This window comes from Mustela nivalis, assembly GCF_964662115.1.
Source record: "Mustela nivalis genome assembly, chromosome: 1".
In the NCBI taxonomy this organism is placed as follows: Eukaryota; Metazoa; Chordata; class Mammalia; order Carnivora; family Mustelidae; genus Mustela; species Mustela nivalis.
This window is the reverse complement of record NC_139020.1, coordinates 180,260,349-180,287,599: the sequence shown is the minus strand read 5'-3', so window position 1 is coordinate 180,287,599 and position 27,251 is coordinate 180,260,349. Positions and strand designations below refer to the sequence as shown.

Sequence of the window (27,251 nt, the reverse complement as noted above, 5' to 3'; positions counted from 1 at the left end):
TATTTCTACAGAAGGATCTGTACTTGGATAATCCTCAATTAACAGATGATTGGGTTCAAAAATTCACCTTAGAATTGGCTATTTAGAAAACAGGAATGCATTTTCCCATATACACTAAAGAACAAATGATCAGTAAATTCCAAAAAAAAAGTAATAGAAGTCTATTTAGCTCAAAATGGGGTAGAACTATAAGGCCATAAAGACTAAGTTTATTTTTTATAATCACTTTAAAAAATCGATTAAGCAGGGGCACCTGGGTGGCTCAGTGGGTTAAAGCCTCTGCCTTCAGCTCAGGTCATGATCCCAGCATCCTGGGATTGAGCCCCGCATCAGGTTCTCTGCTGGGCAGGGAGCCTGCTTCCTCCTCTCCCTCTGCCTGCCTCTCTGCCTACTTGTGATCTCTGTCTGTCAAATAAATAAATAAAATCTTTTAAAAAAAATCAATTAAGCAATATCTATTTATCACAGAGATATCAACAATGATGGCACTATTAACATTCTGATATTTTTCATTTCTGTCATTTTTTTCCCCTTTTCATCGTGATTTATAGCTTTGCTTCTTGGGAAAATATTAACTATCATTTAAAAGGGCTCGGTGTCTCATGTTCTCATTGAAAGAGGATAAACTTTGGAGTCAGAAGAACCGAGCTGAACCCAGCTGAGCCATTCATTCATTCATGAGCTGGTAACGTCCCTTTCTCTAGGAGAAACAAGAAACCTTTATACTTGGGCAGCAACTTTGTTAGGAGACACCCAAAGATTTTATGCCTCAAGGCACCCAGCCCCACACATGCCACACAGTGAAACCACAGTGAAGACTAAAGATGACCCAGATGCTCCTGGGTCCAACAGGGGGAAGGAGAGTGTGGGTGCAGCTATTTCTAAGCTGGTAAGCCCGTCATTCCAAAGAAACCGAACATGCGTTCTTTTGACTGAGGTTTGCAGGAGCCAGTGTCCAACCTGGCAATACCCAAAACTAAATTTCAGTTCTGAAATTCCAAGAACTGACACGTCACACACGCACTTTAAAAGGTCAGAAAATATTGGCTGGATGAAAAACGGTGACTCTCAAAAGCAGAAATCACGGCATATTGTGACTTCCCTCCCACAGGGAAAATAATGTTGTGTGCCCCAAAACAAGAGTAAAAGATCTTCATTTTCTGTCCGTGAGGTCATTCTGCTGTATACCCTCAAGGTAGACAGGGCTGCAGGTCAATTACATCTCAAGGGAACAGAAAGAGAAAAAAGAAAAGAATCCTTTGTAGACTGGTATTCTGGAGGAATAATCTGGAGACGACTCCTTTCATCATTCAGAACCATCTGACAAAGAGCGTATTTTCCGATAAATGAGAAAAAGAGAGTTCTGCAACAACACGTCCTTATTGGTGGGTAAGCACCCAGCACACATGAGCTCCTTCATGTGTCATCATCCAGAAGGTTCTCGAACAAGGACTGGGGAACTCAACCAGACGGGCGCTCGGTGGTGCAAGGACTTATCAAGGAGGGAGAAAATGCATGCTCGAGAATTGCGCCCCCAAGTCAGTCATGTTCTATAAAACGCTCATTTCTCTCGTGGGCAAGTCCAGCCGGAAAGGGAACCAGGATGAGGGTGTAAGTCAGAAAAAAGAAGTAGAGTTTCTAATATAGGAGAGGAACAGCAAGGGTCTACACTGGCCTATTGTTCCCACCTGACACACTTTTCTGCCTGCATACCAGCATCCAAGTAACAGCTCACAGAAAGCAGGTCACAGCATGTGCTCTGCCCCTTTCAATTTGCATATTCAAGAAATGAGCCAGGACCTCACATGCAGTATTCTTATTGGCTCTCATTTCAAAAACCTCCACTTGTCTGGGTTTCTGAACCTCAAACGTTGTTATATAAGAATTAGGGCTCCAGGAGGCAGAGCACATTAAAAATAGCATCAATACATTATAGCAGTTCTGAACTAATCATGACAGAGGGCGCTCCATATTTTCCGGGAAGTCCGGTGTCTGGTGCGTGTGGAGGCGGCACAGCAAGCCTCATCTCTCGGGAGGAGACAAGCAAGGCCGCGGGGCCCATGGTATTCCTCTCCAGGGCAACTGTCTCCCCAAGGGTAAGCCGTGCTGGCGAGCTGAAAGTCACAAGCTCTAAGTGTAAATGGAAAAATAATTCTAAATTTAAGCCCCCACCCCCAAGAATATACTGCCATGCCAGCTTGCAGAGGCATTTCAGTCATGGAAACCATGTCAGGAAGTTGCCAGAAGAGCTCAGTGGGCATTCCTTTTCCACCCATGGTACACACGTGGTTTTTACTCTTAATTTTTTTCTAACTCAGCACAATGCAAATCAAGTGATTAGAGAAACCGGGTGGTGTCAATTTCATTACGGAAGGTGCCCGTGTATATATAGCTTTTTCTCTCCTCTTTTGATTCCGAATCATTTGATATAAATGTGAAGGTTCCCTCTAAAATACCAAAGGTATCAAATCATGGGAAGTTCAAAAGAGCTCACTTCTTCAGAGAAGAAAGCAAAATCCAAACCCACTATTTCATGTCCCGCAGCCTCCCAGAAAGTCACAGGAAATTACTATGTGCACATATCAAAAAAGGAACAAAGCCTCATTCACCAATAACTAAGTAAGGGACAAATTTAACTTCCCACCTGCGTCCAGTTTCATGAAATAGGTTGGCTTTTCAATAACAACATCACATTTAGCATCTTCTAGAGGTCTGAAGTTGAGCTGAGTATAGCTTTGTAGCTCAGCAAACCTGGAATGATGAATAGAAGACGGTTTCAAGGGGCTCCTCCTGAACTTGCGACTGCAACACTGTAACTGAGGATCTGTTCATTACCGGGATTTTCTTACTAGAATATGCTCTTATGAAGGCATGTGGAACTTCTCCAACATACTAACATTTCTATAACTTGACATCAAATTTTAGCTTTAGCTCCTTAGCTGAGACGAAGAACAAAAATGATTTTAGGGCACCTCGGTGGCTCGGTGGGTTGGGCCTCTGCCTTTGGCTCAGGTCGTGCTCTCAAGGTCCTGGGATCCAGCCCCCCATCAGGCTCTCTGCTCAGCAGGGAGCCTGCTTCCCCACTCTCTCTGCCTGCCTCTCTGCCTACTTGTCATCTCTCTCTCTGTCAAATAAATAAATAAAATCCTAAAAAAAAAAAAAAAGTCCTTTTTAAAAAATGATTTCAAATCTCAGCCTCGTGTGCAAGATAAACTGGGCATTTTCTAGACAAAGAAGAAATTTACACATAGACTTGACTAAATACTCTAACATTAAAGTGGGAAGATGCAAGAAGACTTCCTGGGATCTTGTGATCGACCTCTTGGATGCTGAGAGAGATGACATTCCAAAAGTTACTGAGTACCTTGGGAAGACAGCACACAGCTAAGCTTGCCAGAGGAAAGTAAAGTCTTTTTCTCAGAAAATGTCTTTGGAGAACACCAGGGTGGCTCAGTCACTAACCGTCTGTCTTTGGCTCAGGTCATGATCCCAGGGTCTTGGGATCGAGGCCCATATTGGGCTCCCTGCTTGCCAGGAAGCCTGCTTCTCCCTCTCCCACTCCCCCTGCTTGTGTTCCCTCTCTCCGTATGTCTCTCTGTGTCAAATAAATAAAATCTTAAAGAAAAATAAATAAATAATTGGGAAAAAAGAAAATGTCTTTGGAGACCACATGGCAGTTTCCCTCCCTATAGAAGAAGACAATCTTTGGTCTTGGCACGTGCCAAGAGGTATTTAGAGTTGACCTAAAGACTGTAACTCTTCACCTTTGAGACTTTGAGACCACAGCTGATGTAAAACAAATATCAAACAAACCCCTTTAAAATACACACAATGCTGAATTATTGTGGTGGTTTCAAAATAATGTCCACAAATTCTTTGATACTTCTCCCTTCAAGAGGTTGAGATTAATTCCCTCCCCTTAGAGGTGCGCTTAGTGCAAATAGAACATGGCAGGAATGATGGCACAGGACTTCTGGGATTAGTGTATACGAGGAGGGAAGCCTCCATCCCAGGGCACGTGCTTGTCTCTCGCATGCACGCTTGTGCGCTCTCTCTCTGGGAAGCTATGCTGTGAGTAGCACTAAAGGAGAGGCCCATGCGGCAAAAAGATGACCCCTCTAGCAAACAGCCAGAGACAAACTGAAAGTGATAACATAAGTGAGCCTAGAAGCAAAATCCCCAGGCCGGGTTGAGCCTAGAGATGGCTACAGCCCTCGTAGGTAGCTGCTCCTGAGTCAGGGCTACTCAGCTACACGATCGCCAAATTCTGACCATCAGAAACTTTGTGAGTAATAACGAAGTGTGTTGTCTTCAGCTGTTAAATTTTGGAGTGGTTTGTTATCCAACAGATAATGAATAAAACTCTACCCTTGGTTATATCTTGGAGTAATTTGTTCCACGGCAATAAATACACCTTAGAGAACTTCCACCATGTGCAATCAGATATCGAAATGTACGAGGAATCAAAAGTTCCATTAGAATGGAAGAACTCCGTACTGCAAAACTCTGTTAAATGTTAAAAAGAAACAACAGGCCCAAAATGGAGTCACTTATGCTAAGCCTGTGTCACCAAACGAAGGCTTAATTGTTTATCTTAATTACAGTTTCAACCTTCTCTAGGAATGTAGTCTTAACCAGCCAGTCGATAATTTTCTGGTCTGCACCAATGATGTTATCTGCCACAGAGACCCTCCCTATCCCCCACAGGAAGATGAAGTGATCTCTCCTTTCCTTGTCCCTGCCCAATTTTGCCAAGAAGAGTGTTCCATTTTGTACAGCTCCTGGAGCAACTCTCTGTTTGCTAGATGGGATACTGACCAATTTGTGAACTGCTGAATAGAGCCAGCTAGATCTTCAAAGTTAGTCAGCTGAATTTTGATCTTCAACATAAGTTAGGGAAGATATTACACCATGGACTATAAAATGCCATACAGATGTATGATAGATTATTATCCTGAAGGATCTGCTTAGCATGAATGTTTGACCTCATTAACATTGAATAAGAGTATACTATGTGGCCTGTGATATTGCCATTTATAATAAGATAAATACATATTCGGTCTTCTTTCCCTTTTACCCACAGAGAGGTCCTGAAACCCTTGGAATTTCCAAGTGATAGGAGCCTGAAAGGTGTCTTTTGTTATGCTAACGAGGCACTTTTTGCACTCCCTAAGATTGGGGACTGGTCGCCAGGAGAACCAATCATGTGCTAGAGGCTTGGAGCTTTTGGTCCCACCCCACACTTTAGGGGAATAAAGTGGCTGGAGTTTGAATCAATTGCCAGTGTCCAGTGATTTAATCAGTCCTGCCTGTGTAATGGTCAATGATTTAATCAATCATGCCTATGTAACGAAGCCTTCATAAAAACTGAAAAGGAGAGGGCTCAGAGGGCTTCTGAGTTGGAGATGAAATGGAAATACAGAGACAGTGGGGTGCCTGGAGAGGGTATGGAAGCTCTGCACCCCTTCCCCCTACCTTGCTCTAGGCGTCTATTCCATCTGGCGGTTCTGAGTTGTATCCTTCCACAATAAACTGGTAGCCTAGTAAGTAAAATGTATCTGAAAGGTATCTGAGCCAGTCTAGCAGATGAATCGAGCCCAATCTATAGCCAATTGGTCAGAAGCACAGGTGATCACGAGGGCTTGCAACTGGGGTCTAAATTCTGGGACCAAGCCCTTAACCTGCGGTATCCGATGCTGTCTCTGGGTAGATGGTGTCAGAAATGAGTGGAATTGTAAGATTTCTGGCTATTGGAGAATCACCTATGGGAAACCTGACACACAGGTTAGAAGTGAGTGCTCAGCTTTGAATAAAGGGGGACAGCAGGAGAGTTTCTTTGGGATGACAGAACAGTTCTGTATCCTGATTGTGGTAGTTCCTGCATGCCTGTGGACATGTGAAATAAGTTTCATACAAGTATGTATCCAAGATAAAAATTTTAAAAGGGTGCACATAAACACTGGTGAAATGTAAATGTGTTTAGTTAATAATACTGTACCAGTGTCAATTTCCTGGTTTTGACCATTGTGCTAAGGTTACGTAAGATGTCATCATTAGAGGAAGGTGAGGGAAGGGTTCAAGGGGAACTCCTTGTATTATTTTTAGATTTCTATAAGCCCAAAACTTTTTAAAATAAAAAGCTTTTTTTAAGTACCCTAATTTCTTAATTCCTAAAGATAACAAATCGGACCACAGAACTAGCTTATTATTAAAAATGTTTTAAGTCGAAATGTATCCCCCAATTTATATACAGTTCAAAAAGCTGATCAGAGGGGCACCTGGGTGGCTCGGTGGGTTAAGCCTCTGCTTTCGGCTCAGGTCATGATCTCAGGGTCCTGGGATGGAGCCCCGCATCGGGCTCTCTGCTAGGCAGGGAGCCTGCTTCCCCCACCACCCTCTGCCTGCCTCTCTGGCTGCTTGTGATCTCTGTCTCTGTCAAATAAATAAATAAAATCTTTAAAAAAAAAAAAAAAAGTTGATCAGAGGTGTTGAAACTCAGGGTAGGGGTGCTCGTGGAGCCCAATGCAGGGTTCATCCCGGGACCCTGAGATTATGACCTGAGCCGAAGGCAGAAGCTTATCTAACTGAGCCACCCAGGGGGCCCCTAATGTGTATTTCTTTTAAAAAAGTGTTCCTAAAACACATGTACAATTACAAGGAGTTAATAAAAATTCATTTTTGAACTGATTTTTTTTCTTTCATTAGCAATCAGTTATTCCTAGATCATACTTCCTCCTTTTTTTAAGAAAAAAGATTTTATTTATTTATTTGACAGACAAGAGATCACAAGTAGGCAGAGAGGCAGGCAGAGAGAGAGGGGGAAGTAGGCTCCCTGCTGAGCAGAGAGCCCGATGCAGGGCTCGATCCCCGGACCCTGAGATCTGACCCAAGCCAAAGGCAGAGGGTTTAACCCACTGAGCTACCCAGGCACCCCACTTCCTCCTATTTTAAAATGCACATTTAATTCAAATACAACTTATAGAGTCACTCTGTAGCTACCACTTCCTTGAAGCTCATGTCAAATTCTCCATAAATAAGTAAAATTTTCCATTCCAAAATCCCTTTCTGGGGTGCCTGGTTGGCTCGGTCGGTTGGGCGGCTGCCTTTGGCTCAGGTCATGATCCCAGCATCCCGGGATGGACATCAGGCTCCCCGCTCAACAGAGAGCCTGCCCCTCCCTCCCCTCTGCCTGCAGCTCTGCCTACTTGTGCTCTCTCTGTATCTCTCTGTCAAATAAATAAAGTCTTTAAAAAAAAAAAAAAAGAAAAGAAAAGAAAAAACAAAATCCCTTCCAATGTGCCAAAAACAAAAGCAAATATTTTAGAAGCATGTTTTAAAAAAAAAATAATCTCACCAAGACTGCAGAGGGCTTTTGCGCTGACCTTGAGACGTCAACATTCGCGTGTCCAGTGCACAGTGTCCTCCGATTTCACCACTCTGGAGAAAATCTTCCTTAAATCTGGTGGGTGACCAAATATTAAGCTGAGTTTGAGAAATTTTATCACTACGTAAGCACATGGGCTGTTAACTAAGGTGGCTTACCGATTTCCAAAATCAGTGTGTTGGAAGAATTTAACTCGATTATAAGGGAATGTTTCAAACATACACAAAAGGAGCAGAATGGTACAGAAACCCGAGGGACCCATTACCCAGCTTTGCAATGATCCACCTGTGGTCTGACTACATCTTGCATCCTCTACCCATTCTCCAACCTTATCGCCATTTTATTATGAAGCAAATCCAAGGTCTATCCCTGGACCTGGAAATATTTCAGAATTTCTGTTAGGTTTAAACATCAACCACTTCCATACCTGTCATGGTTTCTCTTGATGTTTCTTAAATCAAGATAGAGATTGGCTGCTCTGCAGTACTGAAGGTAACGGGAACACACCAGACTTGAGTCATGCTGAATTGAGGTGGAAAAAAAAGAAAGAAATAACTCTGGATACTAACATTTCAAGGACATTCTCAGACTTGCCAGGCAAGTTCACAGTATGTCCACCTTCAGGTTGAACCATACAATATGAGAACAGCTTCTTTTTTTTTTTTTTTTTAATTTTTATTTAGGGGCACCTGGGTGGCTCAGTGGGTTAAGCCTCTGCCTTCGGCTCGGATTATGATCTCAGGGTCCTGGGATTGAGTCCCACATCGGGCTCTCTGCTCAGTAGGGAGCCTGCTTCCTCCTCTCTGCCTGTCTGTCTGTCTGCCTACTTGTGACCTCTCTCTCTGTGAAATTAAAAAAAAAAAAGTTTAAAATTTTTATTTAAATCCAATTAGTTAACATAGACTGTATTATTACTTTTGGAGGTAGAGTTCAGTGATTCATCAGGAGAATAGCTTCTGAAAGTCTGCTTGTGTGGATGGGTTTTTCCCCTCTCCAGCAGACTCTGGTCAAGCCTAGTTTTGCCAGTGTGGATGCACACTTTTAGGTTACTACAAAGAACCTGCAAGTGTTCTATTTATATCATCTCAAACTTTAAGTCTTTTTGTGTCGTTCAGTTCAGTCTTCTTTAAAAAGAAAAAAAAAAAAAAAGCACTCAGAGCCATTACTAACCCCATAGCAATGTGGAAAAAGCATTTTTCAAAGCCAAGCCAAATGAAACAAAGAAGAATGCACACGTTAAGAGACATTAAAACAGACTGGAGGGGCACCTGGGTGGCTCAGTGGGTTGAGACCTCTGCCTTCGGCTCGGGTCATGATCCCGGGGTTCTGGGATCGAGCCCCGCATTGGGCTCTCTGCTCGGCAGGGAGCCTGCTTCCTCCTCTCTCTATGCCTGCCTCTCTGCCTGCTTGTGATCTCTCTCTGTCAAATAAATAAATAAAATCTTAAAAAAAAAAAACAGACTGGAAGGGCACTTTGCCGATTTTAATAAGACATGCTATCTCTAAACCAGTAAGAGGGCGATGTTTTTTAAATCACTGAAATAAAAGAGCTTAAGCGTCAACTACCAGAGCCTGCTTCTTTTTTCCAGTGTGCTTTGTGCCAAAATAGGGACAGTTTCAAAAACTTTTATCCGCTGTGGCTTTTATTTATAGATTTAAATGCCATTTTATTGTTTTCCCATAATTCCCAAAGAACACAAGATCTTCACCTTTACCCGCATGGGGTTTTGGAATCGGTCCTTGGTAAGGGATCAGGCTCTGACTGCACAAAATCTATGAAGGTAGATCTTGGCCAGGAAAGATTCTAAATACTGCCTTGGACAAAGTATGCAGGGTGGGGCTGTGGCTCTCCCCTTGCCCCTTCCACATCAACAGGTGGACTCCAGCCAGACTATGCAACACACACAAAAAAACGTATGTCAGGGCACCCAGGAGCAGTACGGCCTAAAGCCACACCTCCCTCCTTCAGGGTTCATATAGCTCCCTATAATTGCTTCAAGTTCTATTATGTGATAGCTCCAAAAGCACTATATATAGAGGGCGCCTGGGTGGCTCAGTTGGTCAAGCGGCTGCCTTTGACTCACGTCATGATCCCGAGCCCAAGTCCTGCATTGGGCTCCCTGCTCATCAGAGAGCCGGCTTCTCTCTCTACCCCTCCCCCCAGCTCATTTTCTCTCGCTCTGTCTCTCATAAAAATAAAATTAAAATACTTTTAAAAAAGCACTATAGAGCATATATTCAGTTCCTTTTTTTATTTTTTAATTTATTTTTATTTATTTATCAGAGAGAGAGAGAGAGAGAGCACACAGGCAGACAGAGTGGCAGACAGAGGAAGAAGCAGGCTCCCCCCTGAGCATGGAGCCTGACACGGGACTCAATCCCAGGACACCAGGATCATGACCTGAGCCAAAGGCAGCTGCTTAACCAACTGAGCCGCCCAGGCATCCCATATATTCAGTTTCTTAATCAAAGTGAATTAAGAAAAAAATTTGTTTTTCATTTGCTCGATTGCCTGGAGATAAGAGGCCCCCCCAAGACGTCAGAGACTAGACCAGGGTTCAAGAACACCGACTGATAAGATGCCTTAACAATAAGTGCTTACAATCCTAGGGACCTTTAAAAACTGGGACCCAGGTCCCACATTGAGCATTTCTACAAGCAGAATGAGCATTTTTAGAAGCTCAGATCTTCCCAGCCACAAGCTATGACAAGGGCATGGCTTGAAGGGGAAAGACACTGAAACACAGAAAGGCTGGGTGCTCTAAGAATCAGGTTTTGAACACTGCAGTGTAGATGGAACCTGCTCTTCTCCTGACTGCCCAAAACTGGCTCTTGGCAACGGGCTTGGCTTACACACTGAGCACAATGCATTATGGTTGGAAGGCCACAGAAAAAGATCCGTATCCCAATTCTACATGGACAAGTCCACCGAGTAGCTGTGTGGTCCTGGAAAAGTCACTTCATGCTTCTGAGGAGCCTGTTTTCCTCTGTGGTCAAGTGCTATCAGTACTACCTATCCTGTCCATCTGTTGCAGGGCTTGTAGAAATCAAGCTACCTAGCTGGAGGAAAGCTTTTTGCAAACTGTAAAGTCCTAAGTGAACACAGAGTGGTCTGGGGTCCACGGGTGGGGCGGGTGGGGGGGGTCGGTGATGTATCATTTGTCCTGAACTCTTTGTTGTTTTTTTGTTTTTTTTTTTAAAGATTTTATTTATTTATTTGACAGATAGAGATCACAAGTAGGCAGAGAGGAAGGCAGAGAGAGAGAGGGAGAAGCAGGCTCCCCATTGAGCAGAGAAGCCCGATATGGGGCTCGATCCCAGGACTCTGGGATCATAACCTGAGCCGAAGGCAGAGGCTTTAACCCACTGAGCCACACAGGTGCCCCTGTCCTGAACTCTTTGTGAGGGAATTTGGAAAGATGCAGCTTATCAATTTCTCTTCTTTAGCATAATGTGGGGGAGGGGTGGAATTCTAAACCTAGTCATATTTCAACAGCCCCATAGTAGGATTATCTTGGTTATATGTGTGAAAATGATGAGCTGGTTTCCAAATGAAACAGAAGGACTTATTTTACAAAGTTAAATAAAAGTCAAAGCCAACGAACACCTGAGTGAGGCTCCCTCTCCCGGAGCCATCTATCTTGTTTTTCCACGATAATCTAAACGATAATCTAAACACTCGGAGTATTTGAAAGGAAACACCCACCGTTTCCTTAGGCCGGCAGAGCACAAGCAGTTCCTCTAGCCGTTCTCCTGCATATCCAAAGTCAGCCTGTTTCCAGAATATGTCCTGGGCAGATTCAAGGGTATCTGTCCTATTTGCAGTCAAAAAGATTACGTGGAGAAAGAAAAAAAATAAAAAAAGATTCCATGATTTTTCTCTTTTTACCTTTTCTGAGCCTTGAGTTTCCTTTTTAAAGGTTAAATTGCCAGAAGTCTGTCATTAAGTTTTTTAACCATCGTAATCTTCCTATAACTCCCTCGCTGTAAGAAAATACCAAAATAAGTTATTCATAGACTTACTTTCTTATGCTAAAAATAAACAACAGAAGTGTATGATGTTATGGTCATCTGGCACTGAAGAAAAGGAGAGAAAATGAGCTACTAGTTACTGTATTTTCTCTACTATGCTAACATTGCAGGTATTGGAAATATTAATTATATTTCACACTCCCTTCCAGAATCAAGAGGAAACCACCGAGTTGTGTTTTTTGTATTTTGGGGGGAAAAATACTTTCTGGTGATCCACATTGTTTTCTCTCTCTGGCAGAGGAAATAACAGATATTCCTGTGCAGGGTGGCAGGAGGGTGGGGAGGTAAGTCAACTTGAACTCATGACTGTGTAAGCAAATTAATATCTAAAGGAATGAATATCTAAAACCAAAGAGTCCAGCTGGGAGGTGGAGCATCGGCAGACAGGACAAAGAAAGATGATTTAAAGAGGAGAGGAGTCCATCTAGAAGCTTACCATCCCATGTCGACATAGGTGCAGATAGGGTAGCCAAACCTGAACTCTGGTCTGCAGGATTTCTCATAACCCCAGCAGTATTTTAGATTTTCTAAGTGTTTCTAGAACACAAAACGTGTACAGTTAGACTGGTCTCCCTTCTTCTGACATTTAGAAAGAACTCTTCAGGTTTTCCCATGAAGAAAACAAAATCTTCATAGAACTTTCATTCTCACATCTTATAATACATATTCAAGAGATAAAAGGAATTAGAATAAATCCTAAGTATAAGCGTCTCCAAGTTCTCAACCACAACAATCCTTAATCATCACTCCCCCACACCGCGTCTGGGCCCCAGCGAAAAGCATGGGCTTCCCCTATACTACCAAAGAACACTTGAATTGGAATTTCCTGAAGGAGTTTAATGAAACTGCCTTTCTCAGGGAGCAAAGTGATCCTAAAATCAGTCCCTAAAGAGTCGCATAAAATGAAATTTCTATGGATCAAATAATCACCATGAAATTAAATGGATCAGCAAATTTACTCATCAATCATGAGCGGCAGAAATGCCACAAGACTTGGACACAGCCGTGGCTGTTGGCCGACACTGCTCTTCTGCGAGACCCAGGAGCAACACTGGTCTGACTCCTGGGTCTCCTTCCCCATATGCTTCCTGAACCAGCACCATGGGAAAGGAAGTTTCTCACAAGGCCCAGCTTTGATCTCTGAGACCTCGTGAGACGTCTTAATGGGCTCCAATTGGAGGCCTTCCCAACAACTCTAAAACAGAAGGAAGGCCAGAGTAACTGCCATAATTATGTGGAGACAGGGGCGGAGGTGTTATTACTAAAATTAAATGCTAAGAGACCCTCTCAAGGGCAGTTGAAGAAAAAAAAGAGGTGTGAAATTCTCTAGTTACTTTTAACAAGACATTCCTGGCCAGATAAAATCTAATTCCCTTTGTTTAAAGAGTATACAAATAGTATTGGCTGACAGTGTGTTTCATGAGGGACTGAGATTTTAAATTTTAGCTGCGATTCAGATTTTAACTCTCAATCTTGCAAATGGGATATAAAGCAAAGTTTGGGCATTTGAAAGCACTAGACGAAATGCAAACAAAGTCTTACAGCTACCTTACAGAATGTTACCTCCAAGTTCAGGTCATAAAGCAGAGCCAAAATCCTTTTAAAAATAAGTAAGAGAAAAAAAAATGAATACCTACCTTATAAGGACAATATGAATCTTTCTTACAGGCTGTGGCAATATGCCTATTATTGTGCAAAAAGAAGGGAATGTGCTCCTCGGGCAAGCGGATACTGGCATAGTCGAACAGAGGTTCGCCTGGAATGCCATCAGCCTTGGGAGGAGCCTCATCTTGGCCACTCAATGAAACACCATGAAGCAATATTCCAAGGACAAGCAGCTTTAACATAGCAACCACCAAACCTAGAGATCATATTGAAAAGGTTTTTGTTAAGACATATCCTTTAAAAGTCAAAGGGATCACAGGCTCAGTATAAGGACCACGGAACCTTGCTACATCACTGAACAGCACTCCTTTGTTCCACAAATATTTATCATGCACCTGTTCTGCTCCAGGCATTGCGTTAAGAGCCAGGTACACAGGGGGCGAACAAAACCAGGCTCTTGTTCTGATATAGCTTATACTCTTTCTCAAACTTTCTCACTAAAGGGCGAGAGAGTGAATATTTTTGGTTTTGGAGGCTGTACAATCTTAGCGGCAACTACTCAACAGTGCCTTTGCCACGAAAACAGCCACAGCCCATCATAAAGAACGGGGGAGGTTGCATTCTAATAAAACTTTATTTATAAAAATGGGCAAAGGCCTTGAAGTGACCCCAGTCGCATATCACTGATGCCAGAAATAAAGGAGGTAATATGACAGGCAATATAACACAGTGATTCAGAACATGAACTTGGAAGCCAGGCCACCTGGGTTTGAATCTAGCTACAGTTTCTTGGCTGTATGATCTTGGCTGCATGAGCTGTTTAACCTCGCTGTGCTTCTGCTTTTCTAGCTGTAAATGGAAATAATAATAAACCTTTGTTGTAGGGCTATTGTGACTTAAATATTGGTAACATATTTAGAGGTACCTGGCATATTAAATGCTATATGAGCATTTACTGAGTACATGTTTAAACCCACGTGGGATGGTGGGGAAAGGAAGAGGTTGTTAACTACTATTTGAGCTGAGACCTGAATGGTGAGGAGAAGGAAAATCATACCAGGGAGAGGAAAAAAAAGACAGTGCAATAGCTCTGGGTAGAAATGTATCTCCTGAATAAAAACTGATAATCATGGGGCACTGAGGGGTTGGGGGGGGGGGCTCTGTTCATTAAGTGCCTGTGTCTTGATCTCAGCTCAAGTCTTGATCTCAGGGTCATGAGTTCAAGCCCCCCGCTGGGCTCCATGGGCCTACTAAAAAACAAAAAAACAAAACAAAAAACTAAATAAGTAGAATTGTACATGGGTTCCTTCTACGTGCCAGGTACTGTTCTAAGTACAAAGGATGCGGCAATGAACGTGCAGTCCAAAACTCCTTTCCCTTGTAAAGCTCACCTTCTAGTGAGTGTAATAACATTGGTAATAACTATGTAATAACACTGTAATAACTATGATAACAGTAATGACAACTCAGAGAACTTGGAGACGGTGCCATTGATCTATCCCCATCCTGCCTTAGCAACGTGAAAGAGATCATAATCATCGCGGACCTTACTGCGCGTCTAATTCACCCCACAAGGATTAAATTTTGTGGACTAGAATTCTCCTATGTATCCCAGACAAGAATTGTGCCATTCTCGGTTCACTTTAGTAGTATTATTTTGCTCTAGGAAGAAAAAAAAAAAGGTGTTCTTCCCACCGAAGGATAGGACCGTATCTCACATGAGCTACTCCCCAGCAAGATCTGCAGTCACTGGGGCATGTTGGAAAAACCAGCTTTCAGAATCAGCCTTCACCGACTATGTCTAACGAAGATGGGGACTTCAGAAATAAACTGCTATGTTTAACCCAGCCTAAAGTCCCAAGGCCAAGGCTTCATAACCAAGAGTGTGGACACTGAAAAGGAATTCTGTTCCCCTCTGGAGTGGTAAATATCATGGCTTCTCTTCTTCATGGCTCCGAAGAGTATATTGTTACCTGTTGGAAAGGTGATCTGAATTCATACTTCAGTTAGGACTCTCACCCAACAGTGAGTTGATGGTGATCTTACAAAATTTAAAAATATGCATTAATAGTAATAGTGTCCTTTGGAAACATTTACTTCTTTAATTATCAGAACCACACAGAAGCTGTTGTGATGCTTCAGGTATCTGAACTCTGCCAGAAATGAAACACAGTACCTTAAAAGGATGCCAAAGCAGACTTTATCATTCAGGTGATATTTTTGGATTAAAGGAAATATTAAGAGAGAAAAAAATTTAATGAGATAACCTCTGAGCACAAGACCTGGCACTTAGTGAGACATTCTGTAAGCAAAAGGCCTGACTCATAGTGTGCTTTCTTTTCCCTGGTGAACAGCAGACTTCGAAAAGCAAAGTTACAGATGCCACTCCCCACACTCACTTAAACTAGATTCTAATGGTATGCAGAAGGTTACGGTCCATCAACCGCTACAGGCCAAAGGAACACTCTGTGGATAAAACCTTCCTAGAGGGGGGCGCCTGGGTGGCTCAGTGGGTTAAAGCCTCTGCCTTCGGCTCAGGTCAGGATCTCAGGGTGCTGGGATCCAGCCCCCCATCGGACTCTTTGCCAGATGGAACAACGTTCCTAATTCTCATCCTATTAATCCTACTCACTGAACCATAGGCTAGTTGAGCCTTCCTTTTTACTCCTCCAGCCTGACCATCCATCCAACAGGCAGGCTGGCCTATTTTCTTGACTCATTCTTTCCAGTAATAAAGTCATTGTTATGACTAAGTCCTGACCTTCAGTTCTTCAAGTCCACTGTCCTTGACTGAGCTCTCGCTGAAACTAAACCCACGGATCCACGGAGAAGGAGTAACACTTCAGTCATGGGAAAAATCTGGTCTCCGACCAGAAACCAGGCTTTTGCAAAGGGCACGTACCTGCTTGCATAGGCTAGAAAGGGGTAGCTGCTGGAGCATGAAAGCACAGCCCCGGGGCCTGGCAGAAAGCCGGTTCGGGTGCGCAGTCCTCTTGCAAGGCTCCCCCAGGGATGGGTGGGTGCACTTCTTTCGCAGATGGAAGCTGGAGCTCGGCGCTGCTTTTTCTTCAGCACAAAGCAACCTGCTCCTTCCCCTTCTGGATTCCCTCCCCGGATTTCCTCAGGCCTAAAAGGTGGAGGAGGGAAAAGGGGAAAAAAAAAGGGAGAGCCTGAAAGAGGATGAGAGCCCGAGGCAGACGGGGACCAGAGTGGGTGAGATGGGGCAGGGCTCCGTGCCTCAGATCTTGGGAAGTTTTAAAGAAGATAGTGGACAAATGAAAAGTTGAACGCGTTCTGAGACCCACAAGGACTCCCAAACGCTCGCCCGCGCGGGGGCCACGGGTCTCACGGTAGGCTGAAGCAGGGGGTCGGAAAGGGCTTGGCTGTCTGAGATGCCGAGGGGAGGTCCACCAGCTGGGTGGCCAGAACCTCAGTCGGGGACGCGGGGCGGCGGGGGAGGCGGCGGCGGCGACAGCGCTCCGGCAGCCACCCCGCCGCGCTCGGGGTCTTCACCCCAGGCGCCCGCGGGGCTGCGCCGGGGTCGCGAGGTCCCCGCACGTCGCCCAGCACCCTGCGCCCGCCCACCTCCACCCAGTCCCCCGGCGCCGGGGAGGAGCCGGGGGGAGCGGCTTCGCCCCGGTCTGGCACACCGACCCACGCGGCGCGGGACGGGGAGAGGGGCATCCTTCCCCGTGGTCGGCGGGCTCCCGGGAGCCCCGCGCGCCGCTGCAGGCAGCGCGAAGGGGCCGAGCGCCCCCCTCCCCGGCCCGCAGGCGGTGGAAGGCGCGGCGCAGTCCGCGGAGAGGCTGCAGCCCGCGGGGCAGGCGCGCCGGGAGCGCCGGCGGGAGAGGCGCGCGCAGCCGGGCGGCCGCGGCAGGGCGGCGGCGGAGGGCTCCGCGGATCCCCCAGCGAGTCCCACCTGGAGCCGGGAGAGCCGGGGCTGCGGAGGAGGAGAAGGAGGAGACAGCCGCCGCTCCAGAGCACCGAGGCGTCATAACCGGCTGCTGCCGCTCACCGGAAACCTCGGGCGCGGGAGCCGGGCCAGGGGGCGCCAGGGAGCCGCCGGGACTCCGAGGCGGCCTGCGCCGGGAGGCGGGCCCGAGCCCGGCAGAGGGGTTGGCCCGGGGCAGGGGCAGGAGCGGGGCTCGGCGCGCGCGGCCGGACGCCGGGCGGCGGGGAGGGGCGGGGCTCCGTCTGCTCCAGGGCGCGCTCGCCCGCGGGCAGGCTGTGCGGGAGCCGCGGGGCCGGCCGCCGGCGCGGAGCGGGGGAGGGACGCGGGCTCACCGCGCTGGCCTGGCCCCCGGCGGCGGCGGGGCGGGGATAAGGCGCTTAGAGGACGCGAGGACACCTGACTCTGCTTCCCACCTTTTTTCCGACTGCGTCGCTCTGACGCGGACGGTTACCGTTTTCTTAAGCAGGACAGAAGTTGCCGCCCTAACTTTCCGATGTGGGGCGCAAACGCAGTCGGCAGCCCTTTGGGGCAGGGGGCGGTCGGGGTGGGGAGGCTGAATGCTTTTTAAATATTTTTTTAAGATGCTGTCAAGTGTTACAAATTCCATTAGTGATCTGCTAAATAATGTTATCTGGATTTTTTTTTTTTTTAAATAACAATACTGCAAGGGGCGCATACGGTATTTGACATGTCCCAGGCATAATTCTAAAGCACTTGACAGCATTAACTCGTTTACTCTTCATGTGTGAGACTGCCTCTCAGGAACGACTGCCCCATTATGTCATACTTTGCCTGCCCCGTACCAACAAGGGCAATAGTTTTAAAGGCGCTTTCTCGGCTTACTTGTAACCATACTATTTTTGTCACTTACAGGAAATGTAGCTTTCCTGTTAGTCGATTCAAAATGAACTGCAGTCATTTAAAATACATTTTTGTCACAGAGTGGTGATTTGTATTTATGTTTTAAACCTAATACATGAGAAACGTTTTTAAGAAGAGGTCAGTCTCATTGCAAGCACAACAAACCAATTAAACTGGTGTGACATACACGTGGTACTATTTTAAATGGCTTAATAGTAAGGTGCAGTCCTGCAGGCTCAGAGGAAACGTGACAGACCTTTAAGAACGTCAGATCCAGTTCTAACATATTGCAGCAGCCAGATGCAACACAGATTTTCCACCCAAAATACCAATCTTAAAATTTTAAGTTTCTTCAAACTGACATTTTAAAAAACGCAAATATCCTTTATTGGGGAGGCTAATTGAATAAAATGGTATATCCACACAATGTAGAACTAAGCAGGCACCAAAAAAAAAAAAAAAAAAAAAAAAAAACACCCTGAAAAATGTCTATACACTGCAGGGTTTATTTTTGAGAGGGTAAAGGATGTGTAATATGGTATTATTCACCTAGAAAGGGGGATATATACATGCTATTTTACAAATAGAATAACATTTAAAATGATTACCTATGGGGGAAGGTGGGAATATGTGTATAGAGACAAGGATGTACATTATATAGAAGTGGCTTTAGAATCATGTAAATATTTTACATTATAAGACAAAATTTTTTAAAAGTAATCCTTAAAAATTGAAAATAAAATGAAATTTTATTTGGAAAATGCTATCCAGTTGTGGCATATACCACCACAAAGGAACTATTCCAGGTGACTTTGAAACAATTAGCACATCCTGGTGGATGTACCCTCAAGACTAAAAGAATTTTTTAAAAATCACAAACTGTTTCCAGGAACCAAACTGAAAGTGGGAATACTGGTTGGGATACATCGAATAGGAATAATTAAGATGGTATCTTTGAAGCTAAAATTTTGGCATGTGGTATAGAGGTAAGTCTGATGAGGTTATATAAAAATCCTATAGTTAATGAATTTGAAGGTAATAATATACATTAACATATTTTATTGTTAAAAATGGATCTTTCCAACATCCATTGAAAAGGCCTAGAAATAACCAACCTTGTAACAAGCACCTTTTGTGCCCAGACTATGATCTGCAAACATTTCCCATTAAAAGGAACATGGGTTCCATTGAAAAGTGGATCATCTTAGGGACACCTGGGTGGCTCAGTTGGTTAAGCGGCTGCCTTCCACTCAGGTCATGATCCCAGGGTCCTAGGATAGAGTTCTTCATCTGGCTCCCTGCTCATCTGGGAGTCTGTTTCTCCCTCTGTCCACTCTACCTGCTTGTGCTCTCTCTCTGACAAATACATAATAAAATCTTTTAAAAAGGAAAAAAGAAAAATGTATCGTTTTAGATATGGGGCATGTAATGTACAAGCAGAAGCTGAAAAATCTTACATGAGGAATCAGGGAAGCAATCAAAGATTATGAGGGCTGTATCAGAAGGACTCAGGAACCAATCTGAAAAGGCTTCCTATGGCCAAAGATAGGATAATTTAAAGGATCAGTAAGGTGCCTAGGTGGCTCAGCATTTGCCTGAGGCTCAGGTCATGATTCCAGGGTCCTGGGATTAAGCCCTGCATCAGGCTTCCTGCTTAGAGGGAGGCCTGCTTCTCCCTCTCCCACTCCCCCTGTTTATGATTCCCTCTCTGTGTGTCTGTCAAATAAATAAAATCTTAAAAAAAAAAAAAAGATAACTGTAATGGATTGAAGCATACATATACTTAAATCTTATATTCAAAAAGACCCAACCAATCAACCAGATGCACAAACCAAAACCTCACTGTTCGTCTCTGACCACAAAGGGAACCAATGTAGCAAAGGACCCAACTCTAAATGTGAAAAAACAAAAACAAGAAAACTGGTAAATAAAGAAAACCATTCAAGCGTATTTATCCCATCTTTCCTCTATGAACCATGATGCAAGTACCCAAATAGTTGATGAGGTACTTTTTACAAAAACATTCCATCCTTAAATATGATAATCAAGTCTTATGTCTGCAATTTTCTTCAAAATAGTGTGGATTGAGATGAAGCACAAGTGGACTATAAATCAAACAAAATGGGCCGTGAACCGTTGAACACCGTTGAAGAGTTTATGTTAATGGGTACACGGGGATTCACAATCTGTTCTCTCTTGTACAAGTTTGAAATTTTGTATAACCATTTCTATAGTGCATTACAATCTTACTGAATGTGTTTTAAGCTCTTTGCACATATATTGACATTTGGAGAGCTCACAGTACTATCAGAATATAGCTTATTGGTTATCTGATATATCCAACTGCTTAAAATATGATTCAATGGTTCTGAAGTATTAAGCAAATAATTCTTTTAAGATTTTATTTATTTAATTGACAGAGACATAGGAACACAACCAGGTGGAGTGGGAGAGGGAGAAGCAGGCTTCCCACTGAGCAGGGAGCTGGATGAGGGGCTCGACCCCAGGAGCCCAGGATCATGACCCAAGCTGAAGGCAGCCACTTAACTGAGCCACCCAGGCGCCCCAGCAAATAAATTTTGACAAAAGTTGACCTTACACTGCAGTTGATCTATACATTTATGGTTTCACAGAAAAGGAGTAAGAGAGTCAGCACTGCACAGTTAATGGTTCAGAACATGTTCTCTGGAGCCTAACCGCACAAATTAGAATCTCATCTTTGCCACTTAGTTACCATATGACCTTAAGCAACTAAACCATTCTTCATTTTAAAAATGGAGATGGTAATAGTATCGACTTTAAAACACCGATTTGAACAGAGAGTGCAGTATACAATCCCTTTTCCAAAATCTTTGGGACCATATGTGTTCCTGAATTTTTTAATATACAATAGGGTATGCACACAGTTTACTACTTAACACCCTGGATGTGCCCTGGGTCAACACCCCATAATCTCACACAATATTTCTGCAACAAAGTACATGAATATTCACACTGAGTGAAATAAAGCTTCTAAATAGCCCCATGTCAGTAAAGGTTAGGCTTTACCACCAAAGCAGATTTGATAGCAAACTTATAAAGATACTCCCTATCAGCTTTCAGAGCTTTCTGGACTTCAGAACAGTGGATAAGGGATTATGATCCCATTTAAATGAATTTATTCCACAGTAACAAAGCAAGCACTGTGTTTCCTATAATCCACATGACCAGAGATTTTTGAACAATGTATTTTTAAAAATTAAAATTGTAATTTCAAGAGAGAAATGGGCATGGCATTGTTTAAAACTGAAAAGGAACACCTTTATCTGTCCATCACTACCTATAAAAGCAACAGTAGAGTTTAGAGTTTACTATTAAGCAAACAGCAACTGCTCTTATTACCCCTTAGCTTAGTATTATTTGAAGATTTTAAAATTACATTTACCTTACTTAGGAGCAGGACAAATGGAGAATAAATTCCGGACAGCACCAACAAAAAATTCTCCGTACTGCAATTATGGACTACTAGAGTATTTTGGGTTTTTTGTTTTGAGAAGCATTTAGTATTAAGGAGAAAGAAACAATTTCAATTCTATCTTATTAAAGGACTGTGATTTGCTAAAGGTAAAATAGCTATGTGTAAAGGCAAAAATTTACAAGTACTTTTTTCGATCAAAGCTGCAGAGTTCAGTATTAAAAGCAATATGAACTCAGAATAACTTATGAACATGTCTTCATTAGAAAAACTAGGCTTAATATTAGTAACACTCTTCATAATATAACTCATAGAAAATTTGGGCTTATCCTCATTTTAAAATACGAATTCTGAGGTTATACAAGTCCTATTATCTTCATAAAACAATACTACCCTCATTCATTGGTACTAGCTGGTCTAAATTATGGTAACAGTGAAATATACTAATACTATTTTAAAATCTTTATTCAAATCAGATTCATGCTTATTACCTTTCACTTAAAATTAAAATATTTTATCCATTGGTAGTTGAAGTCATACTTTTAGCCCTTTACAAAATATTAAAGTTATACTATAAAACTGAATGGAATAGGGAAGATTAGAATTTTAAAGGGAAATAAAAAATTATGATACATTAGAAGAAAATGTACACATACCAGACAAATAGTAGTAAAACAAGATAAAGATACCTATAGTCATTTTCTCTTTTCTCTTGTGGCTTTTTTCTAAGTACTACAATTCATATACTTTTAATAAGCATCTGAATAAAATTTTCGATTCAGAAATCAAATGTCAATTGAAGAATTATGAGAAAAAAATTCTACAGAAATTAATTGCTTAACTACAGGAACTCATGTTTCCCTAGTTCAGAAATTATCCATATTTAGAATATCTTAAATCACAATATAGATACATTGAATACATTCCCATATGCTAAACAGTGTAAAACTGAAACTTTGCAACAGAGTCAATGGAAAAGAAAGAAATTGGTAGTCTCAATCTAGCTTCCCAAGAGTTGGAAAAATGCCTTTAGTCTGTGCTCAGTTGTCTATATATCAACAAGGCTCACACCTCTTTTACTCTTTTTTTTCATATTTCTGAAATTATTATGACTTTTAGTATCTATTTTCTTTTCAAGAGAAATACCTGATTGCAAACTATTCTCCTAAACATTAAAATACAATTTTACAAAATATGGATAAAGAAGTTTTAATGACTAACAGTAAAATACAGCAACTAATATCATAATAGATAGTCTGCCACTTAGTGGGGGTTTTCAAGAAACTTATTCACTACACCTTCTCAACTTATAAATGTACTGAGATCCAAGTATATAATAAAATCTATGTGAATATCCATTATTAATTTTTGGATAAAGAACATATGGTAATATACAGCCAGAGCCCTAACTGCTTATCATTTTCAAGTTAAATAAATTGAAGACACTTTAGAATTATAAGTTAAATGGACTTTATTAATGTAAATAAGAATTAAGAAAAGAGAATGTTTAATATTATGAAATTGAAAAGTATAGGAGTTTTATTTCAATCTGTTTTCAACAACCTGAAGGTTTTATTTTCTTGCTAATGGATATTTTAAAAGAATAATTTTATAATTCTTGAACTTCTAGTTTCAAACACTTGATATTCTGCAACTTAAGTTTCCTATATTTTCTAATTTTGTACATTTCTTATTGCTATCAGTCTTGTCATTCCTTGTCAGCCCCTGAATATTAAAATAACAAAAACAAAAGCAAAAATAAAAAAGTCCAAGCTGACAAAAAGCTATTACACTGCTTTTTAACCACTAAAATACAGAAAATTAATTTTATGAATTTGGTTCACACTGAAAGACTACTTGTTACTGCTACAAATTAGAGATCCAATGACAGAAATACTGTCTGGAATAAAAAAGAACAAAAATGAGGTCACTTGAATTGCCCTGAAAAGCATTCTAAATTCTTCCACATGGCTTGCTTATAGTTATACTCCAAAGTTCTAGTGTTTAAAATTCAACTAAAAATTAAATGAGAGTTTTTATTTGCAAGTAAAGTCAGGTAATGACTTTCAGTAATAAAATGTATCAAAATATTTCACAAATTTAAAACAAGGCCCAGTTAACTTTTAAACAAAATAACACTTGGAAGAAAGCATAGCTATTTTTTTAAAGCTACTCCACACTATTTTTGTGTGTAAAGTTTTGAGAAAAAATGATAAATTATACAGAATTGCAGAAGGCCAAATTTAAATTAGCTCCAATAATTTCTCTATATTCTTATATTTTGTAATATCAAATATTGATTTTTAATGTGCTGAAAAATAAGGCTTTACAAAATATGAACAATTAATTTTTAAGAGAAAATCATGGTATTATTTTATCACTTTTGATTCATTTTATAGGGGAGGGCAGTAAAACAATACCTCTTCAAAAATCACTCAAATATCACTGATATCATCACAAAATCATTCTAAGTAAAATTGTTCCACTATCCAATCATGCCTATATAACTAACTGAATAGCTACAGCTTTCACCAGAGAGGTACCAAAATCTGTACAGATTTAATTGTAGAATCTGGGTGAAAGAAATTCTCAGACCACAAAAATTTTAAAGTTTAAATCATTCACCCTTTAAGCTTCAGACAGTGTGTGACTTCTACTTTAAAAGAAAAAAAAATTAGTTCAAAATTTAGTAACTGCAGGTTTAATAATTTTTTTTACTAGAACACTTAATGTCTATTTTCATGAAGTAGTAATTAGATATGTTGAAATGTGAAAGATTTCAAAGTTTCAATATGTTAATATAACTCTTTAAATGTCCTTAATATATACAAACACATATAAATTACAGATACAATTAATTATATATTTACAATACAACATATGAACACTCTCTCCTTCTCTAACCATGTTGATATGAGGAAAAGTAATCTCTGTGCTATTCAAGACAAAAAAACAAAAACAAAAACAAAAAACATTGATGCTTTAAAAAATAAATCTTTAAAGAATAGTTTCAAAAATAAAGTTCAAATATTGCACAAAATAATTTAACTGCAAATATTACTATATACTAGAAAACAATTTTTTTCAGTTCTTGAACTCTACAGTAAATTCCACTTTCTAATTCTATAAAAGAATTTATTGGAAGTCTACTTTTAGATATTAAATGTTTACATTCAGTTTGATAGGAATGTAATTTTCAGAAGTTAACTGAGCCTTTGTCTTAAAAGTTCATCTATTTGAGTCTTATACATATTTTTTACATCTTCAAGATCTAATCGAAGTTCTTCTGCCTCTTCTGCTTTTTCTCCATACATCTGCAGAATAGTGTTGTACCTTTGATCCAAATCCTACAAAACACGTGTTCATAATTTTTAAAATTAACTCCATAAAACATCTTTAATATTATATTTATATTATAAATGAGTCAACAGTAAACACATTACAATCTAAATAAAAGTATCAAGTCATCTCATATAAAAATTAAAATGATATTCCAATCTGCTGGAATAAATAGCAAATAAAGGAATTAAAAAAAAAAAAAAAACTTAAGCCAAATGGCTATCAATCTTATCTCTCCACTAATCTACAATTATCCCTATATAAAGATTAATCTGTCTTTTTTCCTATTAACTTAAACACATGTGATTAAAATTTTACTCTCTCTGGTTCATCGTGGTTCAAGTATTACCTAGCATTTACCCCATAGAAAAAGTTGAAAGAAATTATATTCTCATATATGGCTTAACAGTGACTCCTAATACCAAATATGCAAATTGTGATGATATATATAACATCAATGAACAAAATACTAATAGGATCATGTAAAAGAGAAGCATTATAAATGAGCCTTGGTCAAATAAAATCCAGTTATTTTCTTATTTTGGGGACAAGACATGATTATGAGAAATACTTTTGAGTAGTGTGACAATCAAGAAGAAGGTTCTTCCTCTTACACTGTTGGTAGGAATGCAAGTTGGTACAGCCACTTTGGAAAACAGTGTGGAGATTCCTTAAGAAATTACAAATAGAGCCCCCTATGACCCTGCAATTGCACTACTGGGTATTTACCCCAAAGATACAGATGTAGTGAAAAGAAGGGCCACCTGTACCCTAATGTTCATAGCAGCAATGGCCACAGTTGCCAAACTGTGGAAAGAGCCAAGATGCCCTTCAACAGACAAATGGATAAAAAAGACATGGTCCATATATACAATGGAGTATTTTATGCCTCCATCAGAAAGGATGAATACCCAACTTGTATATCCACATGGACAGGACTGGAGGAGATTACGCTGAGTGAAACTGGTCAAGCAGAGAAAGTCAATTATCATATGGTTTCACTTTCCTAGGGAGCATAAGGAATAACACGGAAGACACTGGGAGATGGAAAAGAGAAGTGAGTGGGAGAAATTGGAGGGGGAGACAAACCATGAGAGACTGTGGACTCTGAGAAACAAACTTAGGGTTTTGGAAAAGAGGGAGGTGAGGGGTTGAGTGAGTCTGGTGGTGGGTATTAAGGAGGGCATGTATTACATGGAACACTGGATGTGGTGCATAAACAATGAATTTTGGAACACTGAAAAAAAATTTAATTTAATTTAAAAAAAATAAATAAAGTCCATGTGGGATGAGAAAACTAAAACCAATAAATTGACACTTTCTAGAGAACACAAAATTAAAAAAAAAAAAAGCTTCTTAAAACTGCTTTTCTGAAATATTAATACCATTTTCAAAAAAATCATGAAAACTTGTGCATTTTATATAAACTAACAATATGAAATTTAATGTAACTGGATAAAAATACCTTGGACTCATCCTCTTTTTAAAGGATTTATTCATTTTATAGAGAGAGAAAGTGAGAGCAAGTGTGCATGTAAGTGAGCAGGGGGAGAGGCAGAGGGAGAGAGAGAATTCTGAAACAGAGTTCCTGCTGAGTGTAGAGCCTGACGTGGAGTCTGACAAGGGGCTCACTCCCATGATCTTGAGATCATCACCTGAGCTGAAATCGAGAGTCAACCACCTAACCAACTAAGCCATCAGGCAACCCCTTGGACTCATCCTTAAATGATGAATACTTACTCTTAGCTGAGTTCGAAGTTTGGGTATCTCTTTCACTTTCTCTTCGAGTTCATCATTTTGATTTGTTAATTTAACTAGCTCTTCAGCCATTATTGCACGTGTTTTCTCTAGGTTGCCAATTTCTAGCTGAGAAACATTACCAGAAAGTAATTTAAATAAAAATATATCTTGTTTAATACTTCTACTAAGATAAATACATTCAATATTATTTTGGGAGAAATAGTTTATCAACATACAGCCATAAACTAACTTTTTCTTAAGGAAATGGCAAAAACAAGAGTTTCTGCTCTCCTCAGAAGTTACCGTTTATAGGGCAAAAAGAACTAGAGAAAATCCAATAATCTGTTTGAAATACGCAGCCCTGTATTTTTCTCTAGAGAAACAATATATATTTCAGTCACTCTAAATTACTGCAGAAATTCAGAGAAATAAAAATGTACTTTAATGCAGCACCAGCTGTGTGGGTCAAACTGACAGAATCGATCAGCACTACCCAAGAAGTTAATTTGGGCCCTCAAGTGCAGCACACTGGGCTACATGAACATAACACATATAAAGATTATTCTGATCTTATTTTCCAATTCAAAAACTTGTTCTTTAATAGAGTAGTATTTCAACTAACTAAAATTATATAATGAGAATAAAAGATTTACCTTTCAGTATATCAAGTGCAACAATGAAAATACGTAAAATGTTTTTAACATCTTACCATATTAAGTTTTTAAAAACAAGGTAAAGTGGTAGGGTGCTGCCTCCCTATTCGTGAGGCTTCCTTTCACAGCAGGATGTTCTAATTCTCTTATCTCCTTAGCTCCTTCCTCACAAAGGGAAGTGACTTATCTAAGTGGTAAATCTGGGAATAAAATGACTGTTGAGATAGCAAC

General features: G+C 41.0%; 2 protein-coding genes across 3 annotated transcripts in view; both read right to left on the bottom strand.

The window, feature by feature from the left end:
- EOGT (EGF domain specific O-linked N-acetylglucosamine transferase) overlaps positions 1–17,279 on the bottom strand; it is a 39,609-nt gene extending 22,330 nt beyond the window's left edge. Inside the window, exons 1-9 of one of the 2 annotated variants that reach the window (XM_082691294.1) lie at positions 16,941–17,176; positions 15,924–16,148; positions 14,995–15,062; positions 13,054–13,277; positions 11,853–11,953; positions 11,091–11,199; positions 7,812–7,906; positions 7,355–7,459; positions 2,645–2,751 (exon numbers count right to left, since the gene is read on the bottom strand). In XM_082691294.1, coding sequence (XP_082547420.1) covers positions 2,645–2,751; positions 7,355–7,459; positions 7,812–7,906; positions 11,091–11,199; positions 11,853–11,953; positions 13,054–13,263 — 727 coding nt within the window. In that variant the 5' untranslated portion in view covers positions 13,264–13,277; positions 14,995–15,062; positions 15,924–16,148; positions 16,941–17,176. Of the gene's footprint in view, positions 1–2,644; positions 2,752–7,354; positions 7,460–7,811; positions 7,907–11,090; positions 11,200–11,852; positions 11,954–13,053; positions 13,278–14,994; positions 15,063–15,923; positions 16,149–16,940 lie in introns of both variants that reach the window. The other variant, XM_082691293.1, reaches the window with a different exon arrangement.
- A 5,462-nt stretch (positions 17,280–22,741) lies between these two features.
- The window catches only part of TMF1 (TATA element modulatory factor 1), a 31,643-nt gene continuing 27,133 nt past the window's right edge, over positions 22,742–27,251 (bottom strand). Inside the window, exons 16-17 of the mRNA XM_082685840.1 lie at positions 26,368–26,493; positions 22,742–24,635 (exon numbers count right to left, since the gene is read on the bottom strand). Coding sequence (XP_082541966.1) covers positions 24,492–24,635; positions 26,368–26,493 — 270 coding nt within the window. The 3' untranslated portion in view covers positions 22,742–24,491. The remainder of the gene's footprint in view (positions 24,636–26,367; positions 26,494–27,251) is intronic.